The sequence below is a fragment of the Phytophthora sojae genome, assembly GCF_000149755.1.
Source record: "Phytophthora sojae unplaced genomic scaffold PHYSOscaffold_4, whole genome shotgun sequence".
NCBI lineage: Eukaryota > Oomycota > Peronosporomycetes > Peronosporales > Peronosporaceae > Phytophthora > Phytophthora sojae.
This window is the reverse complement of record NW_009258118.1, coordinates 385,072-406,001: the sequence shown is the minus strand read 5'-3', so window position 1 is coordinate 406,001 and position 20,930 is coordinate 385,072. Positions and strand designations below refer to the sequence as shown.

General features: G+C 58.7%; 8 protein-coding genes across 8 annotated transcripts; 3 read left to right on the top strand and 5 right to left on the bottom strand.

The window, feature by feature from the left end:
• Nucleotides 1-469: 469 nt before the first annotated feature.
• PHYSODRAFT_498898 (hypothetical protein) lies at nt 470-2,263 on the bottom strand (the record flags this gene model as incomplete). Its single annotated transcript, XM_009527315.1, has 1 exon — nt 470-2,263. The coding sequence occupies one exon, from the start codon at nt 2,261-2,263 to the stop codon at nt 470-472; it is 1,794 nt and encodes a 597-aa protein (XP_009525610.1).
• Nucleotides 2,264-3,549: 1,286 nt separating this feature from the next.
• On the bottom strand, nt 3,550-4,335 carry PHYSODRAFT_502527 (hypothetical protein; the record flags this gene model as incomplete). The annotated part of the gene is made up of 1 exon (XM_009527314.1): nt 3,550-4,335. One exon carries the CDS (start codon nt 4,333-4,335, stop codon nt 3,550-3,552), a length of 786 nt encoding a protein of 261 aa, XP_009525609.1.
• Nucleotides 4,336-4,841: 506 nt separating this feature from the next.
• On the bottom strand, nt 4,842-6,658 carry PHYSODRAFT_254571 (hypothetical protein; the record flags this gene model as incomplete). The annotated part of the gene is made up of 5 exons (XM_009527313.1): nt 4,842-5,630; nt 5,701-5,873; nt 5,947-6,092; nt 6,196-6,518; nt 6,620-6,658. 5 exons carry the CDS (start codon nt 6,656-6,658, stop codon nt 4,842-4,844), a joined length of 1,470 nt encoding a protein of 489 aa, XP_009525608.1.
• Nucleotides 6,659-6,820: 162 nt separating this feature from the next.
• PHYSODRAFT_345951 (hypothetical protein) lies at nt 6,821-9,399 on the bottom strand (the record flags this gene model as incomplete). Its single annotated transcript, XM_009527312.1, has 3 exons — nt 6,821-8,528; nt 8,599-8,767; nt 8,850-9,399. The coding sequence occupies 3 exons, from the start codon at nt 9,397-9,399 to the stop codon at nt 6,821-6,823; spliced, it is 2,427 nt and encodes an 808-aa protein (XP_009525607.1).
• A 2,058-nt stretch (nt 9,400-11,457) lies between these two features.
• On the top strand, nt 11,458-11,793 carry PHYSODRAFT_415493 (hypothetical protein; the record flags this gene model as incomplete). The annotated part of the gene is made up of 1 exon (XM_009527311.1): nt 11,458-11,793. A coding segment is annotated over one exon (336 nt), but the record flags the coding sequence as incomplete, so codon positions are not given.
• A 644-nt stretch (nt 11,794-12,437) lies between these two features.
• Nucleotides 12,438-14,855, bottom strand: PHYSODRAFT_299966 (hypothetical protein; the record flags this gene model as incomplete). Its single annotated transcript, XM_009527310.1, has 1 exon — nt 12,438-14,855. The coding sequence occupies one exon, from the start codon at nt 14,853-14,855 to the stop codon at nt 12,438-12,440; it is 2,418 nt and encodes an 805-aa protein (XP_009525605.1).
• A 1,877-nt stretch (nt 14,856-16,732) lies between these two features.
• PHYSODRAFT_350997 (hypothetical protein) lies at nt 16,733-18,596 on the top strand (the record flags this gene model as incomplete). Its single annotated transcript, XM_009527309.1, has 1 exon — nt 16,733-18,596. The coding sequence occupies one exon, from the start codon at nt 16,733-16,735 to the stop codon at nt 18,449-18,451; it is 1,719 nt and encodes a 572-aa protein (XP_009525604.1). The 3' UTR covers nt 18,452-18,596.
• Nucleotides 18,597-20,172: 1,576 nt separating this feature from the next.
• Nucleotides 20,173-20,502, top strand: PHYSODRAFT_503652 (hypothetical protein; the record flags this gene model as incomplete). The annotated part of the gene is made up of 1 exon (XM_009527308.1): nt 20,173-20,502. A coding segment is annotated over one exon (330 nt), but the record flags the coding sequence as incomplete, so codon positions are not given.
• Nucleotides 20,503-20,930: the final 428 nt, after the last annotated feature.

The following is a 20,930-nucleotide window of genomic DNA, read 5'->3' as shown; positions in this document are numbered from 1 at the left end:
CAGCCAAAAAGTGAGTTGCGTCAATTGCAAGTGCATCGTCGGAAGTTGTTGCTGATAATTCTTTGCTGTGTCCAGGCCAACGACCAAGAAAGCGAGGACAACTAAAGCAACAAAGGCAACAGCAACAGCGTCTTCTACAACTAAGAAAACGGAGCTCGCTGATAAGGGACGGATACAAAACGACGGCGCCGAAGCTGAAAGCCGTAGCGAAGACAAGCCAATGCCAACAACACTGAACGCGCAGGCATTACAGGTTGAAGAGGACGATGACTACGACGAGAGCGACAGTGACGCGTAGAGTGTTAAGCTTACTTGCGAATCGTGAGAGAGGAAACATATTGAGATGCATTGTGTATGTTTTCTATTGCCACGCGAATGGTGCTTTCGAGAGCAGTCGAGGGGCTTCTATCTACGTACATGAAATACAACCGACCAGGTATACGTTGCGGGTCCACCGGCCAGCCTTTGCTTAAGCTGATTTGTTCGACTGTGTAGCATCGAGCAAGTTCTGCCACGTGGGGCCGAACAGCAAGTCGCGCGAAGGCGACCGACGGATGGTTGCCTGCTGGAAAACGGTGTTGATCGGAGCAGGCGGCACAGCAGCACTTGCCTCGCCATTAGACGCAGCAGTAGGTGTGGTCGGGTGAGGAGGAAGCGGCGGCAGACCTCCTGCCGTCGATGTAGCCTTCGCAGCAGTAGGCGACACCTGGTCGTCGCCGGGGAAGAAGAAGCCGTGCATGCGAGCGACGACCTCGTCCGCCTCCTTCTGCTGCAGCACGAAGGACAGGTTCAAGTCTTCCGCAGACTCGCTAAGCAGCAACACGTCGTAGTTCTCGAGCACGTTGAAGACGCAGCCGAGCTCCGCGAGGGCCTTGCGCAGTCCGCGACCCACGATCGAGACGACCGAGCAGTCCTCGAACACGCGCACCTTCGAGTGCTCGTTCAATGCCTCCAGAAGCTGCTGGAACGGAGCGCCCTCGACGCCGCCGGGGATGTGGTCCAGCGTCACCGTCACGGAAAACTGCGACGTCGCGATAAGGTCAACGGAGATGCCGCACGCCTCGAACGGCGTGAACACCTTGGCCAGGAAGCCCGACGTGTTGTACATGTCGAAGGCCGTGATGCTGAGCGTCGTCATGTTCTGGCGCTTGACCACAGCCAGGATTTTGGGGCTGCCGTGCTGGGCCTTGTCGGACTCAGTGGCCGGGTGGATCACCGTCTTGGCGCCGGTCGGGTCGTTCGTATTGCGGATCTCAAGCGGCACCTTACCCCACTGCGCCGGGATGATGCAGCGCGGGTGCAGCACCTTGGCACCCATGGCCGCCAGCTCCTGCGCCTCACGGTAATCCAGGCTCTTGATCAGCCGCGCGTTGGGCACGTAGCGCGGGTCGGTCGTGAACATGCCGTGCACGTCCGTCCAGATCTCGTACTTCTCGGCGCCCAGCAGCGCCGCGAAGAGCGAGCCCGACGTGTCGCTGCCTCCGCGGCCGAGCACGCAGGTGGCTCCCGTGCTCGTGCTGGCAATAAATCCCTGCGTGAGCACCACGCGCTTGCCGTGCGCGGCGTTCTCGGCCTGTTCGCGGTCCAGACGGGGGTTTACCTCGGCCTGCAGGTACCGGTCCTCCTCGGACTTGGCGCTGGAGGGATCGCTCACGAGCAGGTCTCTGGCGTCCACCCTCTCCACGGACGTGAGGCCGTTGTGGGCCATGATGCAGCGGCCCAGGTGGGTCGACAGCAGCTCTCCGAAGGCCAGCACGCGCGCCTGGATGCGGGGCGATGCCTCCTCCGTGAGCTTGATGCCCTCCAGCACGCGCACGAGGTTCTTGAGCTCCTCCAGCAGCGGGTGCAGCTCCTTGGGCAGCAGCGGGTCGATGGGGGACGTGGAGAAGCTCGAGCCGTCGTCGCCGTGGCTCAGCACGCTGTCCAGCCAGAGCTGCTGCCAGCGGTCGTGCAGCTCCACGCTGCCCTCGACGCCCTCCAGCGCCGGCAGGAGCCCCACCTCGTAGGCCAGCGCGAAGTGCTGCAGCGCGATGTTGGTGGCCAGCTCCATGTGGTCGCTGCCGCGCTCACTGGCCAGCGCCAGCGCGCGCGTGAGCTTGTTGGTGATCTGGGACAGCGCCGAGATGGTGACCCACACGCGCGGGGCCGACGGCGCCTCGAGGTGCGAGCGGATCTGCTCGCAGATGCAGCGCCAGCGCGCGGCGGTGGACACGCTCGTGCCGCCGAACTTGAGCACCACCCACGGGGACGACGTCGAGGCCATTAGTGCGCGGCTGCTTGGGCGAGGAATTGGGGAATGACGCACTTGGCATCCAGTGAAAACCGCGGGCAAACAAATCGCGTGTTGCTGTTTCATGGGGCGGTTGCTTCCGGACGGAAGACGCGATTCCATACTCGTATCCATATGAAGATCAGAAAAGGGAGACACTTGGCGCCGGACACCGGAATTTTCTCATGGGCGTGTTGAAAGGCATCTAAACAATAGTTTACCGCTGCACAATTGCATGCAATGCACTTGCTGGCTGGGTAGCTTCACTTTTCACTTGATGGTCCTGGTCGTGCTGCACGCGATCGTCGCGACTGTCTTGTGCCAATTCGTTGGACAGCCGGATGCAGCTTCAAGCAGGAACTGCCCGAAAAACCGGATTCGGAATGTGAGGATCACCTACAGGATATCCACGATACGATGGTTGATGTTGGGGATCAGCTACAGGATCGACAATGGTTGGTGCTCGGGAGTATCCACGCGGCAAGTGGCTTCGGCCATCAGGTAGAGATGCAGTTCGAATTCGTCACGCGGTTACATGTAATCGATTAGTCTTTTCGTCCTGCAGGCTGCAAGTTGCAGACACCAACCTACACAGTTGATAAGGATTCTGGATCGGTAGTTGATGGCGGTTTGCGTGAATGGCAAGCGTCGGCGTTCGCACAAGAGGGTGACGATACTTGTCCCTAAGAGTTGTGCGCGGCGATGTATTCATCTTCTGCAAGCAGTGGCTTTCATACCCTGGAGTATTATAGGAACATGTAGGCGAGAAAAACAAAATGCACTCGTGAATAGAAATTGCCGAGCGACACAGACCGCTTGAAAATGAAAACAATCACGTGTGCTTGACGTGATGTCAGCAGAGGCGTACAGTACTCCTCATGTTCATGCTCCGTTTAAGCTGCAAAATGCTTTCGTATCTCGTCGAGCTATTTGCTTTGCACTGCAGTACAGGATACTTCAAAAGCCTACCCTGCTGTATTGTATTTGGTGAACATTTTTTTATAATGGGTGCCCCGCTGGCAAACTCTGATGCCTCGTGAGCACGCTGGGGGTGAGTTTCTACGTGTGTATGCTATTTTTCTCGTCTAGGAGTTGAGAGTTGGTCTCGGTCGTCTCGGCCTGGACCGGACCGGCGTGAATAAAATATGAAAAGACCAAGCAGGTTGGCTGGCTGGCTGCGTCCGACTCGCAATGCTCGCTGGTTCGCTTCTTGTCGTTCTGGTAGCGCTTGCGCTTGAATTTGTGTTGGTGACTAGCGTTCATTGCAGCGGTCGGCTTCATCACTCGAACTGGGCCGCCGCTTCGAGGTTCTTCTGCTCCGCCACCTGCACGCCAAAGATGTCGAGCATGAGGAAGTCGCGCAGCACGGGCAGGTTGCAGATGCGACGATTTCGCTGCAGCAGCAGCGTCTCCAGCGACCGCTCGAGTTGTGCATGCCGCTCTTCTAGAGCGCTGTGCTGGGTCACGCGGAACCACGTCTTGGCCGGCAGCTCCCACTGGAAGGCGTCGTCTGCGTCCTTGCTCTCTTCGTCATCTTCCAGCTCGGCGCAGCAGCGCACTCCAAAGCCACTCGCGAGCTGCGCGTTGACCTCCGCCGCGCACGCCACGAACTCGGAGAAGCGGCGCTCGAGCTGGAAAGTGTGGTGCGGCTGGTCGCACGTCGTCAGTTCCAGCGTGTAAGTGACAAACCCCTCGCACGTCTCCTGGAAGGTCGGGATGTGCACCGTGAACGTCTTGCAGTCCGACGGCTGCAGCTGCAGCTTGCGCGCGCGGCTGTGGGCCGGCTCCTCGCCTCGCGGCAGGAAGACGGAGCAGAAGTCGGGCATCGTGGGGCGGCACACGAACACGAGACCGTCGTCCTCGGTCTCGCTCTGCGAGGTGGCCTTGCCACTGCTGCTGCTCCTGCTGGAGTCTCTGCGCTCCTGGAGCTTGCGCTTGGCGTCCTCGTCGCTGTCGCACTCAGGCGTGGGCGACATGGTGGCGCGGTTGGCGGCCCGCAGCGCCGCGCGTTTCCTGCGGCTGCGCGCGCGCTTGCCGGAGAGGATCGGGCGCTTGTCGCTTGCCATGGCGGCGGGGTCGAAGTGCTGGGGGCTGCGGGGGAGGAGCTCAATGGGGGAATGACGATGGAGTCCGAGGAGTCAGATGCAGTGACGTGTCGGGTGCATGCAAGTTGAAGCGCACATACAAAAACCAAGTGTACGAACCGAAAGTATCATCTGAGAATCGTTCTCTGGGGTAGGGGCCAAACCGCCGTCGGCGATCGCAATATGGTATGTCGCTGCAGGCGACGTCACCACGACCGCGTAACGACATGGCTGCACCCTGCCCTGCTCCCTGCTGCAGGTGCCATCCTTTGGTCATCGCCCCGCACGACCCGCCTCATAATAACTACTGTAGTAGCGAGCCGAAAGAAAAAGAGATTCACGAATGCAACTCCAAAAAAACGACCGGACACTTCAACTACAACACGTCAGCGGAATCTCTCGGCCGAGTTAGATTCACAGTTTCCGGTCCTCTATCCGCGTCGCAGTTTGCTTAGGCGGTCGGTCGCTTGAAGCAGCTTGCTTCAACGTCAGCCGCGCCCGCTGAGGCCCCAAGGCGCCAGGGTCACGAGCTCCTCGCCGGCCGTGGGGTGGATCGCGACGCAGTTGTCGAAGTCGGCCTTGGTGGCGCCCATCTTGACAGCCACGCCGAAGCCCTGCAGGATCTCGTCGGCGGCCATGCCAATCATGTGCAGGCCCACGACCTTCTCCTCCTTGCCGGCGCAGACGAGCTTCATGGCCGTCTTGGGCTTGTCCTTCGGCTCGCCCGTCGCCTCGTCCATCTCGTTGATCAGGCCATAGTACATGTTCACGAAGCGGCTCGTGTACACCTTGATCTCATCGTCACCGTACTTGCGCCGAGCCTGCTCCTCGGTCAGGCCGATCGTGCCGATGGGAGGGTGGCTGAACACGACCGTCGGGATGTTCTCGTACGAGACCTTGGCGTCCTTCATGCCGCCAAACAGGCGGTCGGAGAGCCTCCGTCCAGCGGCGATGGCGACGGGGGTCAGCGCAGGAGTGCCGCAGACGTCACCCACGGCGAGCACCTTGCTGTTGGACGTCTCCTGAAATTCGTTCACTTGGATGAAACCATTCTTGTCCGTGTCGACGCCTGCCTTGTCGAGCTGCAGGTTCGACGTCAGCGGCACACGACCAGCAGCGTAGATCACAACATCATAACCGCTGTACTCCGAACCGTCGGCCAACACCAAGGTCTTGGTGCCATCGTCCGCCTTCTCGACCCGGGCAATATTGCTGTGAGGCCGCAAGTGAACACCATCCTTTGCCATGGCGTCTTCCAGCGTGGTGCGCACAATGTCCTAGAATCACGAAGGAAGGTAAGAAGCCTGGGGTGCACGATTGCGCCACGCACGCGTGCATTGAACTTACATCAAACGAGCGAAGCACGCCCTCCTTGCGACAAAAGATAGACGTGTCCGAGCCGAGCGCGTTGAGCACGCCAGCCAGCTCAACAGCAATGTAACCAGCGCCCACGACTGCCACCTTTTTCGGCAGCGTCTCCAGCTCAAAGAACCCGTCCGAGTCGATGCACAGCTCCTTGCCTGTCCAAGCACCATGTCCACGTTAACCAACTGACGACTAAATAAATCCCCAGCCTCTCGAGTAACCACGCACCTGGAATGTCGGGGATCAGCGGCTTGCCTCCAACAGCAATCATCACATTCTTTGCCAGGATTTCCTTGCCGTCCACCTCCACATTCCCCTTGTCGTTGAACTTGGCCGAGCCGCGGATCAGGGCCACCTTGGAATTCGCCAGGTTCCTGCAACCAAGCAAAAAGAAACTTATCATGAGTCCCCCACTCCATCAACACGGTTTGTCCATAGCCTTTGCTACTTCAGCAACCCCTCGGTGCTGCTCCCCACCTTTCGTAAATTCCATTTAGGCGCAGCACGTAGGCGTCACGACGAGCCTTGAGCTTGGGCCAGTCGAAGTGCGTCCGCTGCCCCAAGTGGCCCCCGGTCTCCTCGTCCTCGAATCCATAGTGCAAAAAGTCGTGGTGCAGTTTGTGGCTCATGTCCGCGGCGATGAACATGAGCTTCTTGGGCACGCAGCCCACGTTGACGCAGGTGCCGCCCAGCCGCGACTGCTCCACAACTGCCACGCGCGTTCCCGGGTAGCTGGCAGCACGACGCGCGCTGGCCATTCCACCACTGCCGGCACCAATCACCAGGTAGTCGTACTCCGTCTGCAGCGCGCGGGAGGCGCTCAGGGCGCGCGCCAGGCGAGGCGCATGCGAGATCAGCTTTGTCCGCAGCATCTTGAACTGCCGCAGATAGCGAGCGATACGGTATCTGGCTGAAGACTATTTTCTTCCAATGGGGGCATGAGAGAATAGGTTTTTAATCCAATGAGCGAGAAAAAACTTTTTAGATCGGAATAAATTAGCTGCATGGACTCCGTTAAAAAATGGTCACCCCCACCTTACCTACCTACCTACCTCTTACATCACAGCAACAACAATGGCAGTTCTAAAACCCCGTCACTCAGTTACTTGTCGCACGCAGGAACCTTGGGCGGACTACCGCTTGGCGCCAGCTTCGAGGACCCGGATCGCCGAGCTGCCACCGGCGGCGAAGTTGAAGGCGCAGCAGGTGGCAGCGACGACCCCGAGGCCACGGCTGCCTGGAACGCCGCCTGCTGCGCTTGGAACGCGCCGAATCCTGCCACCGAGAAGTTGAGCAGGTACGGAGGGAGTTGCGAGGCCCCCTCGGGCAAGCTGCCGCCGGCGGTTGAGTTGGCCCAGTTGTACGCCTGCATGTGGAGGTGCAGCTCCCGCTCCATCTCGCCCAGCACGATCGTCCGCGCCTCCGAGCGGAGGTCGTCCAGACTACGCAGCCGCGTCTTCTTCTGCATGTGCTGCAGCAAGTCTTGGCCTGCAGCAGCCGTCACGCGCTTCTCGACACGGGACTTGACCTCCGCGCGGAACGGGGCCGACGTCTGCTCCAAGTACAACGAAAGCGAGTACCCGAAGTGGGGAGGCAGGGCGCCCATGAGTCCCATCGGGTTCGATGCCGTCGGGAGCGGGTTGGGCTGGATGGGCACGTGCTTGGTCGATGAGCCAGAGCTACTTGTCGACCGTCTCGATGGCGACCGATACGCGGGGGATCCGCTCATGGGCATCGGCACGAGTGGCGAAGTACCCATGTGCGGGGAGGGCGACGTCGACACGAACGAAGACGGCGTGTTCATCGGAGTGTGTCCACCGGAGCGTCCGCCATTGCCGTTGTTAAGCGCTTGGTGGGAATAATCAATCTCCAACAGGTTCCAGCACACTGAGCATGACCGGCCGTGCATACTGCCCTTGCTGTTGCAGGAGCCGTAGTGCAGTAGCATCGCCTTCGCGTCGTTGCACGGCTGCTTGCACTTGCCCACCATCAACTCGCATCCCAGACAGTGATTCAAGACGCGACGCATAACGCTGCAACCATTAATCTCACATCCGCTTTCGCACTGCGCAGAATGCAGCAGCAGCCACAGTGATCCCGCGGTTTCGGGAGCTTTGGCTGGGAAAAACAACGGCGACTGCATCAGGTAGTTACGCTCGTAAGACGATAGCGACGATCCGGCGTCCGAGTTTTGCACGGAATGAATCAAAATCTGGTGCAAACGTGTTCGCATGGGGACGCATCCAGACGGCGGCATACCCGCGGGAGGAGCTGAAGATGACGAGTCCAATGAGAGCTGCCGCGGTGCTCCATGCGGGCTTTTCTTCTGGGTGCCAGGATATAGTGGAGGGCTAGCCGTCGTCTTCTTCTTGCTGATCGATGGAGTACCGCTCTGTCCCTTCGTTTCGATCGGTGGCGGCACCTGGTTTGGTTGCTGAGGTGGTTGCTCGGGCGAAGGCTGCGCGTCGATGGGGTCAATCGTAGCACCAGGCGACTCGAAATCACGGATAGCATCGAACAGATTCGCGCGCTCGTTCTCTGATAGGAGCATGTCCAGCTCAGATGCCGGTTCAACCTCCGCCGACGAGGAGACCGAGTTATCGGCACTGGTGTCAGTAATCGACTGCAATGAAGCTTGTTGAAGCTGCTGCTGCTGTTGCTGCTGGTGACGTTTCTGGTGGGCCTGCTGCATGTAGCTCCCACCGATTGCGCTCGGCGCCGAGCCGTAAGCGACCGGGGGCCAGTTCGGGTCATCGGATGGCATTGAGAATTCGTCGATAGAGAATCCGATCATGTCGCTGTCGGGCGGTCTGCAAGCATAATAACAGCGTTAGTAAAGCGGCAACATCACCTAGAATATAGTTTATCACTTGAGCGCACTCTTGCAGAAGCTGGTCAGGTGTGGGGTTCGACGAGCTCAAAGCAGCGGCACCAAAGGTCGCATTCGGGTCGAAGTTGAAAGGCTCGGAAATGGGCGTGGTGGAGTCAAACGACTTGTGGCGTTGCAGCTTCATCCAGCGCTCGGAGCCCTTCTTCCGCTTACTATTGGCTGCATCCACCACAAATACAAAATTATTAGCTCTGCATCAACAGTGGCATTGCATCTCAGTGCACAGTAGATGTACACGCACCGTTCATGCGGTTGTACTCGGACTCCATACTGGACAAGCTGGTGAACGACTGGGAGCCGTGGAATCCGCGTCGTCCTCCGGCCATGGGCTGCGGCTGCTGCTGCACCATGTCCATGGGCGGCCCCATCACTTGCTGGTGCGGGAACTGGCGCTGCGACGCGTCCTGGTAGTCCTGTTGGAACTGCAGCAGCATGTCGAAGCTCTTGTCCCCGGGGAACGGCGCGTCTTCCACGGGCCCCATGGCATCCATGAGCGGCTCCTGCGAGCCGAAGGGGAAGGACATGAGCCCGTTGCCGGCGTTCGCGCCGCCCATGAGGTCGTCGGCGTCGTCCAGCCCCGAGAAGGACGGACAGGACGCCGAGTACGTGAGTCCGGCCTGCGGAACGCCTTGGCCCTGGGCAGCGCTCAGGAAGTTGTTGGCGCCGTGCTGCGCGCGCTCGTCGCCGCCGTCCACCGGGTAGAAGTTGGCGGACTCGAGCAGCTCGGCGTCGGGCCAGTCGCCGCCGCCGTTGCCGTTGCGCGGCTGCGGCTCTTCCGGCCAGGCCATCATGGTGGGCGGAAGGGCGGATGGGAGGGAGCGAGGAGGAGAAGGAGCAGGAGGAGGATGCAGGGGTCGGCGCGGCGATGGGCTCACGGAAGCCGGCGCTTGCTGCTCTCCTCGTAGTTTCTGAAGTGATTGGGGAGGCAAAGTAATTCGCCGAGGCGATCTGTATCAAGCGGAGAAAGGGGCGCACACGGCCAGGCGCACGACCCAAAAATTGAGACCCTAAATCTGCCAGCCGGTTTTTGCCTTTTGACTTGAGCTGGGGACAGCGCGTTTCCGGTGCGTTAGGCCTTACCAGGTGCACGGCATTTTGCCGCCGAACTGAGCTGCTTGGCCAAAGTCTCCGCTATCCATCGGGTCTCAATAAACTGCGCAGTTTTTGGTTTAATTTTAAGGCCTCATGTTAACTGAACAGCTAAGATCTCCGCTACGCGCCAGTCTGCGCCGAAAGGGGATCACTTTCACTGGTATATTAACTTAACATATGCAAGTAATACTCGCGGAAGTCGTGAGTGGTGGACGACAAGTCTTTGGTTGCATCGAATTGTACTTCCGCTTAGTTTCGGAGCTGATAAAACGAAGAGAAACTATTAGGCAGAATTCCCGTTTAACTTCTTAAAGGAACAGTATCAAGGAGCTTAACCATTGAGCGGTAAAATGCACCCACTACGTGTTGCAGCTGTCGGTTGTAGCCCTAGTCGAGGCTCGCGCGCCTACACCGGAAAAAAGTAAAGGGAGTCAAGCCCTGCACTTTTTCGACATGGCTACAGTACCCATTCTCATATCGGATATGACAGGTGTATGCGCGTACCATACATGGCTTCAGTTTTGCGATTTTCCAGCGGGATCACTGCCAGCATGGAGCCTCACTGCACTCACAGAACGCGCTGGGCCTAGCCTCGACAAGCGGCAGTTGATGGTTCGGACTTCAGCCTGAAGAGCTCGCTCAGTGTGAGCAGCATGCTCGCTCCCTCCCGGGCGTGCCCACCATTGTGATGGGGGCGGTGGCAGACTGCCAGTCTATGGGCCCCTGTAAAACAGCCAGGAGGGAACGCTCCATACGAAAGCCAAGTGTGTTCCCGCGCCAGATGTGCCAAAGGAGACCGTCAACGTCGGGGATCACCGAACATTTCCCCGCGGCTCGCTCGCGGGCAAGCCGCCGTTGCTGCCCTCCGCCACCAACGCGACTTTGAGACTCATGTTCGCATTTTGATGAGTTTCATGTGCAGTTATTCGCGCTGCCGATCTGTGGGGATGGCTTGTCGATCCCTGCAGTAACGCGACGGGGATGATCTCTGGTCGGCGTGTTTTTCTGGTGATGCAGCGACCCAATTCCAGTCCTCGAGCTGAATGCAGCACATGGAACATCGCTCGACGGCGCTGATGCATGCAGGCCTTGCATCATGCAATCGGAGAGGGAGAGTATCCGTGCACACGATTAGAGTTGCGCCATTCAACTCAACCCGCAGTAAAGATCCTTCTACTGTACCTCCAGTAATCTCAATCATCGCCACGCGTTTGGCGGACGCCCAACTCGAAAGTGCTGTCAGCGAAGCAGGCAGACAGCATGCCGAGTCGGGTATTGCCGGCACGTGCGTGCGTCTTGCCCGACCGACACCGGGCACAATGCGCCGAACTGTATCCTGGACCTTCAGGCCCTGGTTCAAGTGCTGGCACATGTACTAAGCTCCAATTGCTGAGGCATTTGATTGGCTAACAAAAACCGGTACAATGTACCCTTTTGTTCCAAGAACACCACTTTTCAGAACACTAAAATCTGGTGTTCCAGCGCTGGCACATTTGTGCTAGGAATCAATGAGCAAGGACGAGGCGATTTCCTTCTGCCCTGGCCAATCAATGCTTGGCAGGATACCGTATTCGCATGTAGAAAGCTGCACCGGCATATGAGATGCACTTTGATAACTACCATTCTTTTTTTTACTTGCTCAAAAGGATTTATCTCATTTTCTTGTATTATTATTGTTTTTCTTTTTAGGCTGGTGGAACAGTGATCTTTCGCTAAGGTTCCTACATTTTCACGTTGGTCACCGCACGTCGCATGCAGAGCCCGTGCTGCTCCTCTGGGATGACTTCAGCGGCCACTGGACCGCTGAAGTGCTGGTCTACGCTGCATCTATCAGGGTGGTGCTGCTGAAGGTGCCTCCCCATGCTACGTCTATTTGCCAGCCTGCAGACGTAGCATGGAATCATCCGTTCAAGACTTGGCTGCGCAGGTTTTGGCTCGAGGACATCCAGCGGCAACTGATGCAGCCGCGCGACGCGGAAGCCAAGTTTAAGCTGACTCCACCAGGCCGCGCCGGGATGTGCCATTGGATTCGCGCTAGTTGGGAGAGCCTGAGCTCCGACACCATCGCGAATGGATACAAGAAATGCGACTTACACCTCAACGAGGAGTGCCTCGCCGCCGCGTCGCTGGTGGCAGAGCTGCAGAACCTATCGCTAGTAGGGCCAGTGGCCAAGGCGGTCGACCAAACTCAAGACTTCGACCGCAATGTCATTCTTGACGAAGCTGTGGTGTAGCTTTCTTCTACAATACATATTTTGATGCACATCGTTTTTTAAAGGTATGTTTTCTGTTGTGAACATCATGTGCAGCTTTCTACATGCGAAATACGGTACGTGTGCTGCGGGAGCGGTGGATTACCATCTCCAAGGTGCCCGAATCTCGCTATTGCGGCGTTAGTCCAGGAGACGACCCACTTGGACAAGCCGTAGCACACGTCCTGAAAATGCTTGGTCCAAACTAGAAACCCTAGCCCGGGAAACACTAAGAACGTGTACTGGCACCTGAACAAGGGCCTCAATTAGCGCACTTCAATTCTGAAGTTTTAGTGCGTAATCGTGCGTGTTGAGTAGATTTGCAGGGTCCATGACCAAGCGGCTAACCTGCAACTGGCAAAAACCTTCCTCGCAAATGTATTGCATATTGTACACTACTAAGGCTAAACTACTGTTCCAGTCTCTATCTCTATGTTAAATACTAGTACCTTCGTACAGTCAAGAGTCCGCGTCCGGGTCGTACCTCATTGTGGTAGCGCGGCCTCCGTCCGTCTGCCGCTGCTGGGGGAGCTGGAGAGCAGGTAAATACTGCGCATCAGCTCCACCTCGTCCTCCTCGTCGCCACGCATACGTCTCAGCATGGCCTCCTCACTGGCGAGCTGTTGCTTGCGGTGACGCCGGCAAATCATAGTAACCGCACTGCCGATGATCAAAGCCCCCAGCACACTCGCCACCACGATAAGCGTCATCTTGTAGCGATCTCGGGAGCTTTCCAGCGCCGAGATACGTCGGTTTAGCTCATCAAGAGCTGAGCCCGAGGATCCGGCACTTTCCAAACTTCCGCTGCTGCCGTTGCTTCCGCCACTGGTACTACTGCTGCTGCTGTTTGTGGCCACGAGAACGCCATCGTACGCGTCCTCCACGCCGAGCACCAGCAGACTCGACGTGTTGGAGATCGCCAGGCTCGACACGGGCAGGTCGGCCATGCAAGACGCATCGTATGCGCTTAAGTTACCCGAACTCCGCACGTAGGATGCCAATACGCGGCGGGCGCATGCAGTGCCGTTCGATAGCAGGGCCGTCTGGATCACGTCATGCGTGCCATTGGGGACCACAAGCAGGGCCTTGCTATCTGTCTGAAGCGCATCAAAAACCGCAGTTGCGTACTTGGGAGGTGAAATCACGTCAAGCCCTCCGCTGAGTATAAGTACACTTGAGTCGGGGGAAATCGCGGTTGCGCTGGCGTTCGTCAAGTTAGTCGTCGTGTACGAGAGCGTGTCTCCGACCACCGAGGAATTCGACGCTGAAGCTAAGGCGTTTGAGCAGGCATCGGATGAATTATCACCGGTGAATAAGCAGTAGGCCTGCAATTGCGTATACACCCGACCGGAACTGATCGTTGCGCCAGCGAACCGCTCCGTGAGCTCTCCCTGGTTCGGTGACGGTGCTTCCCACAGCTCGCTGAAAGCCTGGATGGCATATAGCAGATCTGGTGTGTCTTCGTTGCCGTCGTCGGTCTCAAATGTGTTGTTTACAAACTCCGTAAGCACTGCGAGGTCTTCAGATCCGCACCGGTGGAAGCGGTATGCCATTACTGGTATAAACGGCCATAGAGTCGTGCTTTCCATCATCAGTCCGAGCAATTGGCGCAGCAGTAAAGATGGCGGCGTCGTGCTGTTCGTAGCGGAGTTTGTGTTTCCACTTGTATCCGCATCCAGTAGAACTCTGGAGCACAGGGAGGCGGGATCAGCGTCAAGGCGAGTATACACCTCTACAAGTGTGGTGTCGAGCGTCGTGGTAGCGCTTACGTCGGAAAACATACTGGAGCAATTTGCGTCAGATTGACACCATGTGATGAAATCGGCGGCCACCTCTCCAAAGGCTTCATCACTTCTGGACACTTGGTAAGATGGCGAAGTTGCTGCGGATGTTCCTAGTGCTCCGTCTACAGCGTAGCCAACGATCTGCGAGACTCCACGTTGCATGAGCTGCTGGGCTACAAGTGTGCCATAACCAAGAGCGTAGACCACGGCTTCTGCATCGGGCTGAAACTGGGTGATGATCTCCTCGACATCTCGAGAAGCACAGGCAAGCGAAAACGCGCCGAGAACTGTGTACCCTAGTTCTTGTAGCCGACTGACGCAGTCCTGGACGTCGCTGGAATCCAAGACGCCGCCATTCCTCGCAAAAATGGCCGACTGCAACGGCAATCCATCCGATGCGTTGCAACTCAACGCAGTGCTGTTCCCTGTTCCCCGTAAGTACAGCGTGTAAATGTCCACCTCGCCGCGGAGCTCCTCGTACAGGAGCGTCATCTGCAACTCGGCCTCTTCGCGGGTTTGCAGGTCCGGTCGATCAGCGAGATACCAAACGGTTTGCGCGCTAACGCTGGTGGCGCTAGCTCCGATAGCAGGAATCCGCTTGAAGGACACGCTGATGTTGGCGTTGCTGTCTTCAGTCTCGCAGACGCCCTCGTAGCACAGCGGCAGCGTCACTGTTGCGCACTGCGCCGATAGGTTGTAGGCATTGGCGACGACGTTGTCCAGCTCGCACGTGCTCCAGTGCATCACCGTTACGGTGGAGCTATCACGAGGCAAATCCGATGAGTCAGCGTTCGCGAGGTCTTGCACCAGCAGCACCACCAACGCGATGAGCAACGCCGCAGGTGGGACCAACGGCGAGTACCGACGCAAGACGCTGCGCGTGCGACCGGGCCATGGCATGGGTTCCGCTTGAGCTTGCTGGTGTCTGCGTCTCCAGTTCGCGAGCTCCTCGGACGACACGGAGAGCTCGATCACTTGGTCGGCTGTCGCCGGCGGGATTGCGCTCGACGGTTGCGGCAGCAGCACTTGGCTGTTGACGGAGCTCGAGTCGCTCTTGTGCTCGCTGGACGAGAAGGACGAGGGCAAGGAGGAGCTGCCTGCACTGACGCCGCTGGGCATGGCATGGGCCTCCGTGTGGTGCACGGAGCAGGTTGGCAATTGAGTTGAGGGCCGGCAAGGAGTCAGTGGCTACCGCTCCGAGCCGAGCCCCAACTGCCGCGCCGGCGGGGACGGGGTCAATCAGATGTATGTACATCGGCATAGAGCGAGCAGGTGGCGACTCGTTTCTGCTACGACAAGTGCAGCTCGCTCCGAGCTCCGAAGTTGGAGCTCCTGCCCAGCCACGACATCAAAGTTTTCTGGAAGGAAGCGCCGCCTCGAGTCGAGAGCTTGGCCGCCAAGCGCCACGCGCGACTCGGCCGTGGGCGAAGGGGGAAGGCCGCGGCTCCGCCCGGAGCGAGCCGCGCAGTGCACACCATTGGTGCTGAACTGTCGCCAGAGGTGATTTGAGCGAGCTTGCTCGCGGCGAGCGTGTCGCAGTGTATAACTTCCCCACAAAGTCAAGAACGTTCCCACTTTGGTCTCCTGCTACAAGTTGTTGCATCTACCGCGTTGCGGAGCCCGGCACTCGCTGAGATCTCCGTTGCTCCGAGTCCACATTGACGTGGATGGCTCCACTGAACCAGCGTGCCACTGTGGACACTTGGAGACCGCTCTGTAGACGACACCGCCATCCGGTCTCGGGAGTTCGTAGCCATCGCATGGCCGATTTTCTCAAGCGGCCGTTGCAAACTAATGGGTCAAATGCCCCGGCGTGCCCCCGCGCCGAGGACAAACATGGCAGCGCCGAGCACGTTCGGAGCACAGCCTTGCAGATGCAGGTCAACTGCACGGCGGACCGAGTCGGTCCGCCCTCAGCTGAGCAGCAGCATTTGAAACTTTGGCCAGGGGATCCCGTGGCCACGAACCCTTGGGCTTGCAAGAAGCAGACCGCTGAACTGATGCCGGCCAATATCCACGCCCCGCTTGTCGATACTCTGTTCCCACGTAGCGCGCGGAACTCGGGGCGCCCAGGCCCGAGGACGGGAGCGGACCAAAATCCAGCCCTCGACCATGGAGTCCATGTCTGGCACGTGACGCCATATTGTGCGGCCACAGCTGCTTCCAGCGGACCATCGTGAACCGCAGAAGCGGAGACTGCGCCTGCTGTGCCCACGGCCAACTCGAATCCGAGCTTCTCCACAGTTCTGGTGGTCCTCCTCCACCTACGAGCTGGTTCAGACACGATTGACCTACGACGAAAGCTGTAGCGCTCGCAATGGCAGCAGAGTACAGGCGGACTGTACGCACTTATCCGATGCGGCATTCGCCACTGCGCCGTTCACCAAGAGAGCCGAGCGTTTCAGAGCTCCAGTCGCCATGGAGCGCGCTCTAGCTAGTCGTCGTCGGCTTGAAGCCATATATCTTTGAAGGACAGCCCCGCCGCGCACGATCTATGAACGCGCCCCGAGACTGCAGACGAACGGCGGCGTCTGCGTGCAGCGTGCGGCGCGCAGCTTTGCAGGCACGGTATAATAGCGCTATGGCGGTCGTGCACGCCGCCATAGCCAAGCGTGCCTCGAGGCGATGCGAGCGGGTGAAGCCATCTGGCCGCCGCGATCTTTGAAAAGATCTCTGGACCGTCGTCGGCCAATCAGCTTGCGTGCCCTGAAGGGTCGCAGGTTCAACCTGTGTGCAGTCTGTGACCTTGTTTGTACACGGACCCGACCGGCGCATCTATGCAATGCGCAGTACAAACACCAAGTCAAATGAAAGGGGCGAGTTCGCTTTCGGGGATAGCAACCACAATCGGACTGCTGCCACCGACATCGGCCGGAAAAAGATTTCCTTCTATTTTCTCCTCTTCTCTCCTATTGCGGCGCAGGCTAGCGATGGAAATGCGCCATTCATCGCGTCCACTGCTACGTGCGAGGAGGTAGACAGAGACCAGAAGCCCCATGGCGGCCCAGATGCAGCAGCAGCGCGCGCCCGAGCTGGAGGTGCCCGAGCCCGAGAGCAGCCCGCGCGTCGAGTCGGCGTCCAAGGCCCCGGAGGAGAGCAAGCCCGCGCCCGTGGACGTCTCGAGACCGTGGCCGGACCCGAGTATGCAGCCGCTGCGGACCAAGCCCACGACGCCCGGCGGCTCCAGCCTCAAGGTGGAGACGGCGCCCACCGTGGTGCAGACCAGCAGCCTCGGCGCGGGCCTCGAGGACGCCGGGCTGCCCAAGCCCAGCGACGGCCTGCCCATGCCCAACATGAGCTGCGACTCGGTCTCGCCCGTGTCGCCCACCGTCATGAAGGACCTGCAGTTCGACTCACGGTTCATCTCGGACGCCTGGTCCTACGAAGCCCCGCAGAACATGTACGCGCTGCTGACGCAGCCGACGAGCCAGCTGGACCCTCTGGGCGGCGGCGCGACGGGGCTCGTGACGCCGTACATGCAGCTCCAAGCGCAGCATCAGCAGCACCTCCACTTGCAGCAGCAACAACAGCAACTGGAGCAACAACTGGAGCACGGCCTCCCCCTGCAAATGTCCCCCATCCACGGCGCCGGACTGTCGTCGCTGTACATGTCGGGAGCGCCCATGGCGATAAGTCCTCATCAGATGATGATGCAGCAGTCCCCAAACGGCGCTGGTGGCTACCCCACGACGCCCACAGCAGTGAGTCTCAGTGACCTTATGATCTCGGGAGATCCGAGTCTGTACCTGGCGCCGAGCGGTAGTCCGACGAGCCTGGTGAAGCAGCACATGATGCCGCCGATGCCGCACACCGGGGGTGTTGTGAACGTGAAGGAGCTGACGCTCAATGAGCTGCGTCCGCACTTCAATAAGCCGATGGCGGTGGTGGCCAAGGAATTGGGAGTATGCATTACTCTGATGAAGAAGATCTGCCGCCGCAATGGACTCGTGCGGTGGCCGCACCGACGCATTCGCAGTCTGGTAAACCGCATCACGTCGCTCCAAGTTCTAGTGGGGAACGCAGCTGGAGCTGAGCGCAAGCGCTTCCAAGCGCAGATTGCCGGTTTGCGTGAGGAGCTATCGGCTGTGATCCAGAACCCGAACGAGAAGAGTCGCAAGGCTCAGACGGACACCAAGATCCCCATCAAGATGGAGCCGCTGATGCTCAACGGCGTCAGGGACGAGTTCCCCATTGCTCAGATCACCGATACGATGGTGGGGCCGGCCGAGATACCGTCCGACAATGACAAGATCAGTGACCATGGCAAAAAAGACGCCAAGGATAACGATTCTGCTGACGACGTTGTTGACGCCGCTTCAAACGAAGTTCGGGCCACCACTACTACCACTACCACCACCACCAGAAAGACGAGGTCCAAGAAATCCAAGGCCGCTGCCAAGACCGAAGCTGCAAAAGACCCAGAGGACGAGGTGTCTGGCGCGAAGCAGAGCTCTCGGTCAAAGAAGCGCAAGCCGTCATTCGGGCTGCACGCACACCAACCGCCTCCCATTAAGATCCCTCGCCACGAGGAGCTGCCGTCCATGAGCCGCCTGCGCAGCCAAAGCGTGCCTGAGAGACGTTTGCGTGGGGATCGACGATACGGACGGGGACGAGATACGGGCGCTGGGGTCGCATGCGTAAGACCGTCGACCACTACCCACCGCAACGGTAGGCGCGGCTCCATCTCGTCCATCTTGAACGATATTCCTGAGTAAGCGGAAGTCGGAGCACCCACCGGCTCATCTTGCTCATGCGTTGGGGCATTTGAGCTGGTACCTGTAAGAAGCCGTTCAACTAAGAGTTCAGACAAGAGTCCTTTATCGTATATACAATACACATCCGCTACGTTTGGTCCATGATAGAAAACCACTTTGCATATCTTGACCCGGAACTGTTTGATTGTTCTGCATTACTATTGACACCAAGCGAAACAAATTGCCTTGCAGCACCATTCGGGTGTACTTCGAAGTACAATAAGTACTTACCTAGAATTACACGGTGTAGCGGGGACTTCCTCGCCAGTCCCGAAGCACTACCAATTCAATCGGAAGGAAGAGGTGCGGATTGTGTAGTCTTGTTGCAGTTGTCGGTGGCGTCGTAAGCGAAGACGATACGTACGATATCCCGAGTTCGGCACGCACGCAATAATGAAAACGCGGACGGATGAAAGGGACGGCCTTCACTACGGGCTCAAGATTTGGTCCTGGACACGTACCAACATCTCGAATCGTTGAGACCAGCTTGGACGCCCCGAGTCTTTTGCTTCAATTTATAGCCTACAATCGCCTTCCTGTATTCCAGGCTGGAAAGCTTCGAGGGTTGAAAGCGGAATTGGCACACCTGTGTTCAAGTAAGAGACTGTCGATATGAATCGAGAAGCTGCCGCACCACAAATGTGCGCCCACTACTGATGAGCAGCATAACACGCACGGTGACAGATTCACACGCGATGCATGAAGGAGGTCCTTCATTGAAGGACAAGGTGGACCCCCACAACTCGAGTTGAAGTTGCATTCAAGAGTGTGTGTGTGGGGGGGGGGGCATCACGAATGGCTTATCTTTCATCATTCGTTGAAGGCTACTTTAGCCATTGGTCTCATTACTGCCGGGTCGGCAAGTGACCATTTCGTTGTCGCGGCGGGGCCAGTCATTTCATCAAAAGGACAGTCTCACCTTGTGGCCAAGGCGTCCAGCTGGGGGGCATTTGTCCCAACGCTTCCCGTCCAGCGCCTCCGAACCGATGCATCCGATCAGAGACGAGTTCCTGCTCAACTTGGCTGGATCTTGCCGTGGTCCAGCGTGGCAGTATTGCTAGACTGTACCCATAGACACCTCCCTGTCATGCCTGTCAAGTGCCCCGTCAATTGACTGACTGATCGGACTGATCATGCCGACAGAAACTCAGATATCACACCCGTGCCGAGCACGGCCCGTGCAATTGCCAGATTTCCGTGGCCATGGCTGCCCGATACCGACCCAACATTGTTGGGTCAACAAGCGCGGCAGCTTCCCGGTGCAACCACGTAATTAGCGGTCGGGTCACTCGGCAAGCCCCGAAAATGGTCGCGATCTTCCTGGGCCAGCATGGAGCTCCGCTTCGACCCCGCTATGTCGCTGCAAAGTTTACCGCATTATGCGCATAACGTAGTCGCCTCTACATACCTGTCTAAAATGGTGCAATACCTTGATATCTATAACGACACGATATCAAGTCTCAAAAGCCTAAGCCCGTACTTCCACGTTTCAAGGCCCGACTCAGCAGTATAAGGTCTCAGGTCAGCTGGCCGTTCGAGCGCTCATCTCCCTTTTTTGCAGTCACAGTAAACGATGCCCACATGTTCGTCGTGATGGAAGCGTGCCAGTCGCTTCGACGCCACCACTTCCCTTTCAGACGCGTAGCTGCCACTCGGCCGCGGAATCCTCGAAATCCGGCGGCATGCGACTCGCGCTCGTGCTCAGCCTCGCGGCGCTGGGCGCAGCATGCGCCACCGCTGCGGACGTGAGCGTGTGCGGCGATGCCACCTACTCGCTGTCGGAGGCCCGCGGCGCACTGTGCTCTGGCGCGGGCGCCGCGCCGGAGGGCACGGCCTGCCCCCTGCGGGGCGACGTAGCGGTGGCCGACTGCCACGACTACCTCCCGTCCTTCGTAGAAGGGTCCTCCTGCGTGGCGCCCGAGGACGCCGAGTGCCGGATCGTCACAGGATCCACCTGGGGTTGTGTGTTGCCGTCTATTGGCTGCGGTGACAGCGGCAGCGGCACGCCGGCAGCGACCCCGGCAGCTACCGTGCCGACGGAGGAGGACGACAATACCTGCCCGACATGGGAGTACGACGGAGAGGACGACGTCGTGGAGAGCATCGACACGAGCTCCGCGTTCGACGGCAACGAGGACTATGACGAGAGCTGGTTCTCGCAGACCACGACGCTGACGGAGCTGTACGATTGCGGAGAGGTGCCGGCCACGACGGAGGCGCCGACAACCAATGCACCGCAGACCGAGTCACCGACAACAGCGTCTCCTGCTACACAGCCCCCCGCGACAACGCAGTCTCCCTCAACGGAAGCCCCCACGACCGAGAATCCGGCTACCGAATCCCCGGAGGTGACCGAATCGCCGGCAACAGAGAGTCCGGCGACCGGGTCTCCGGTGACACTGTCACCTGCAACGGAGACTCCGACGACGGAAGCCCCTAC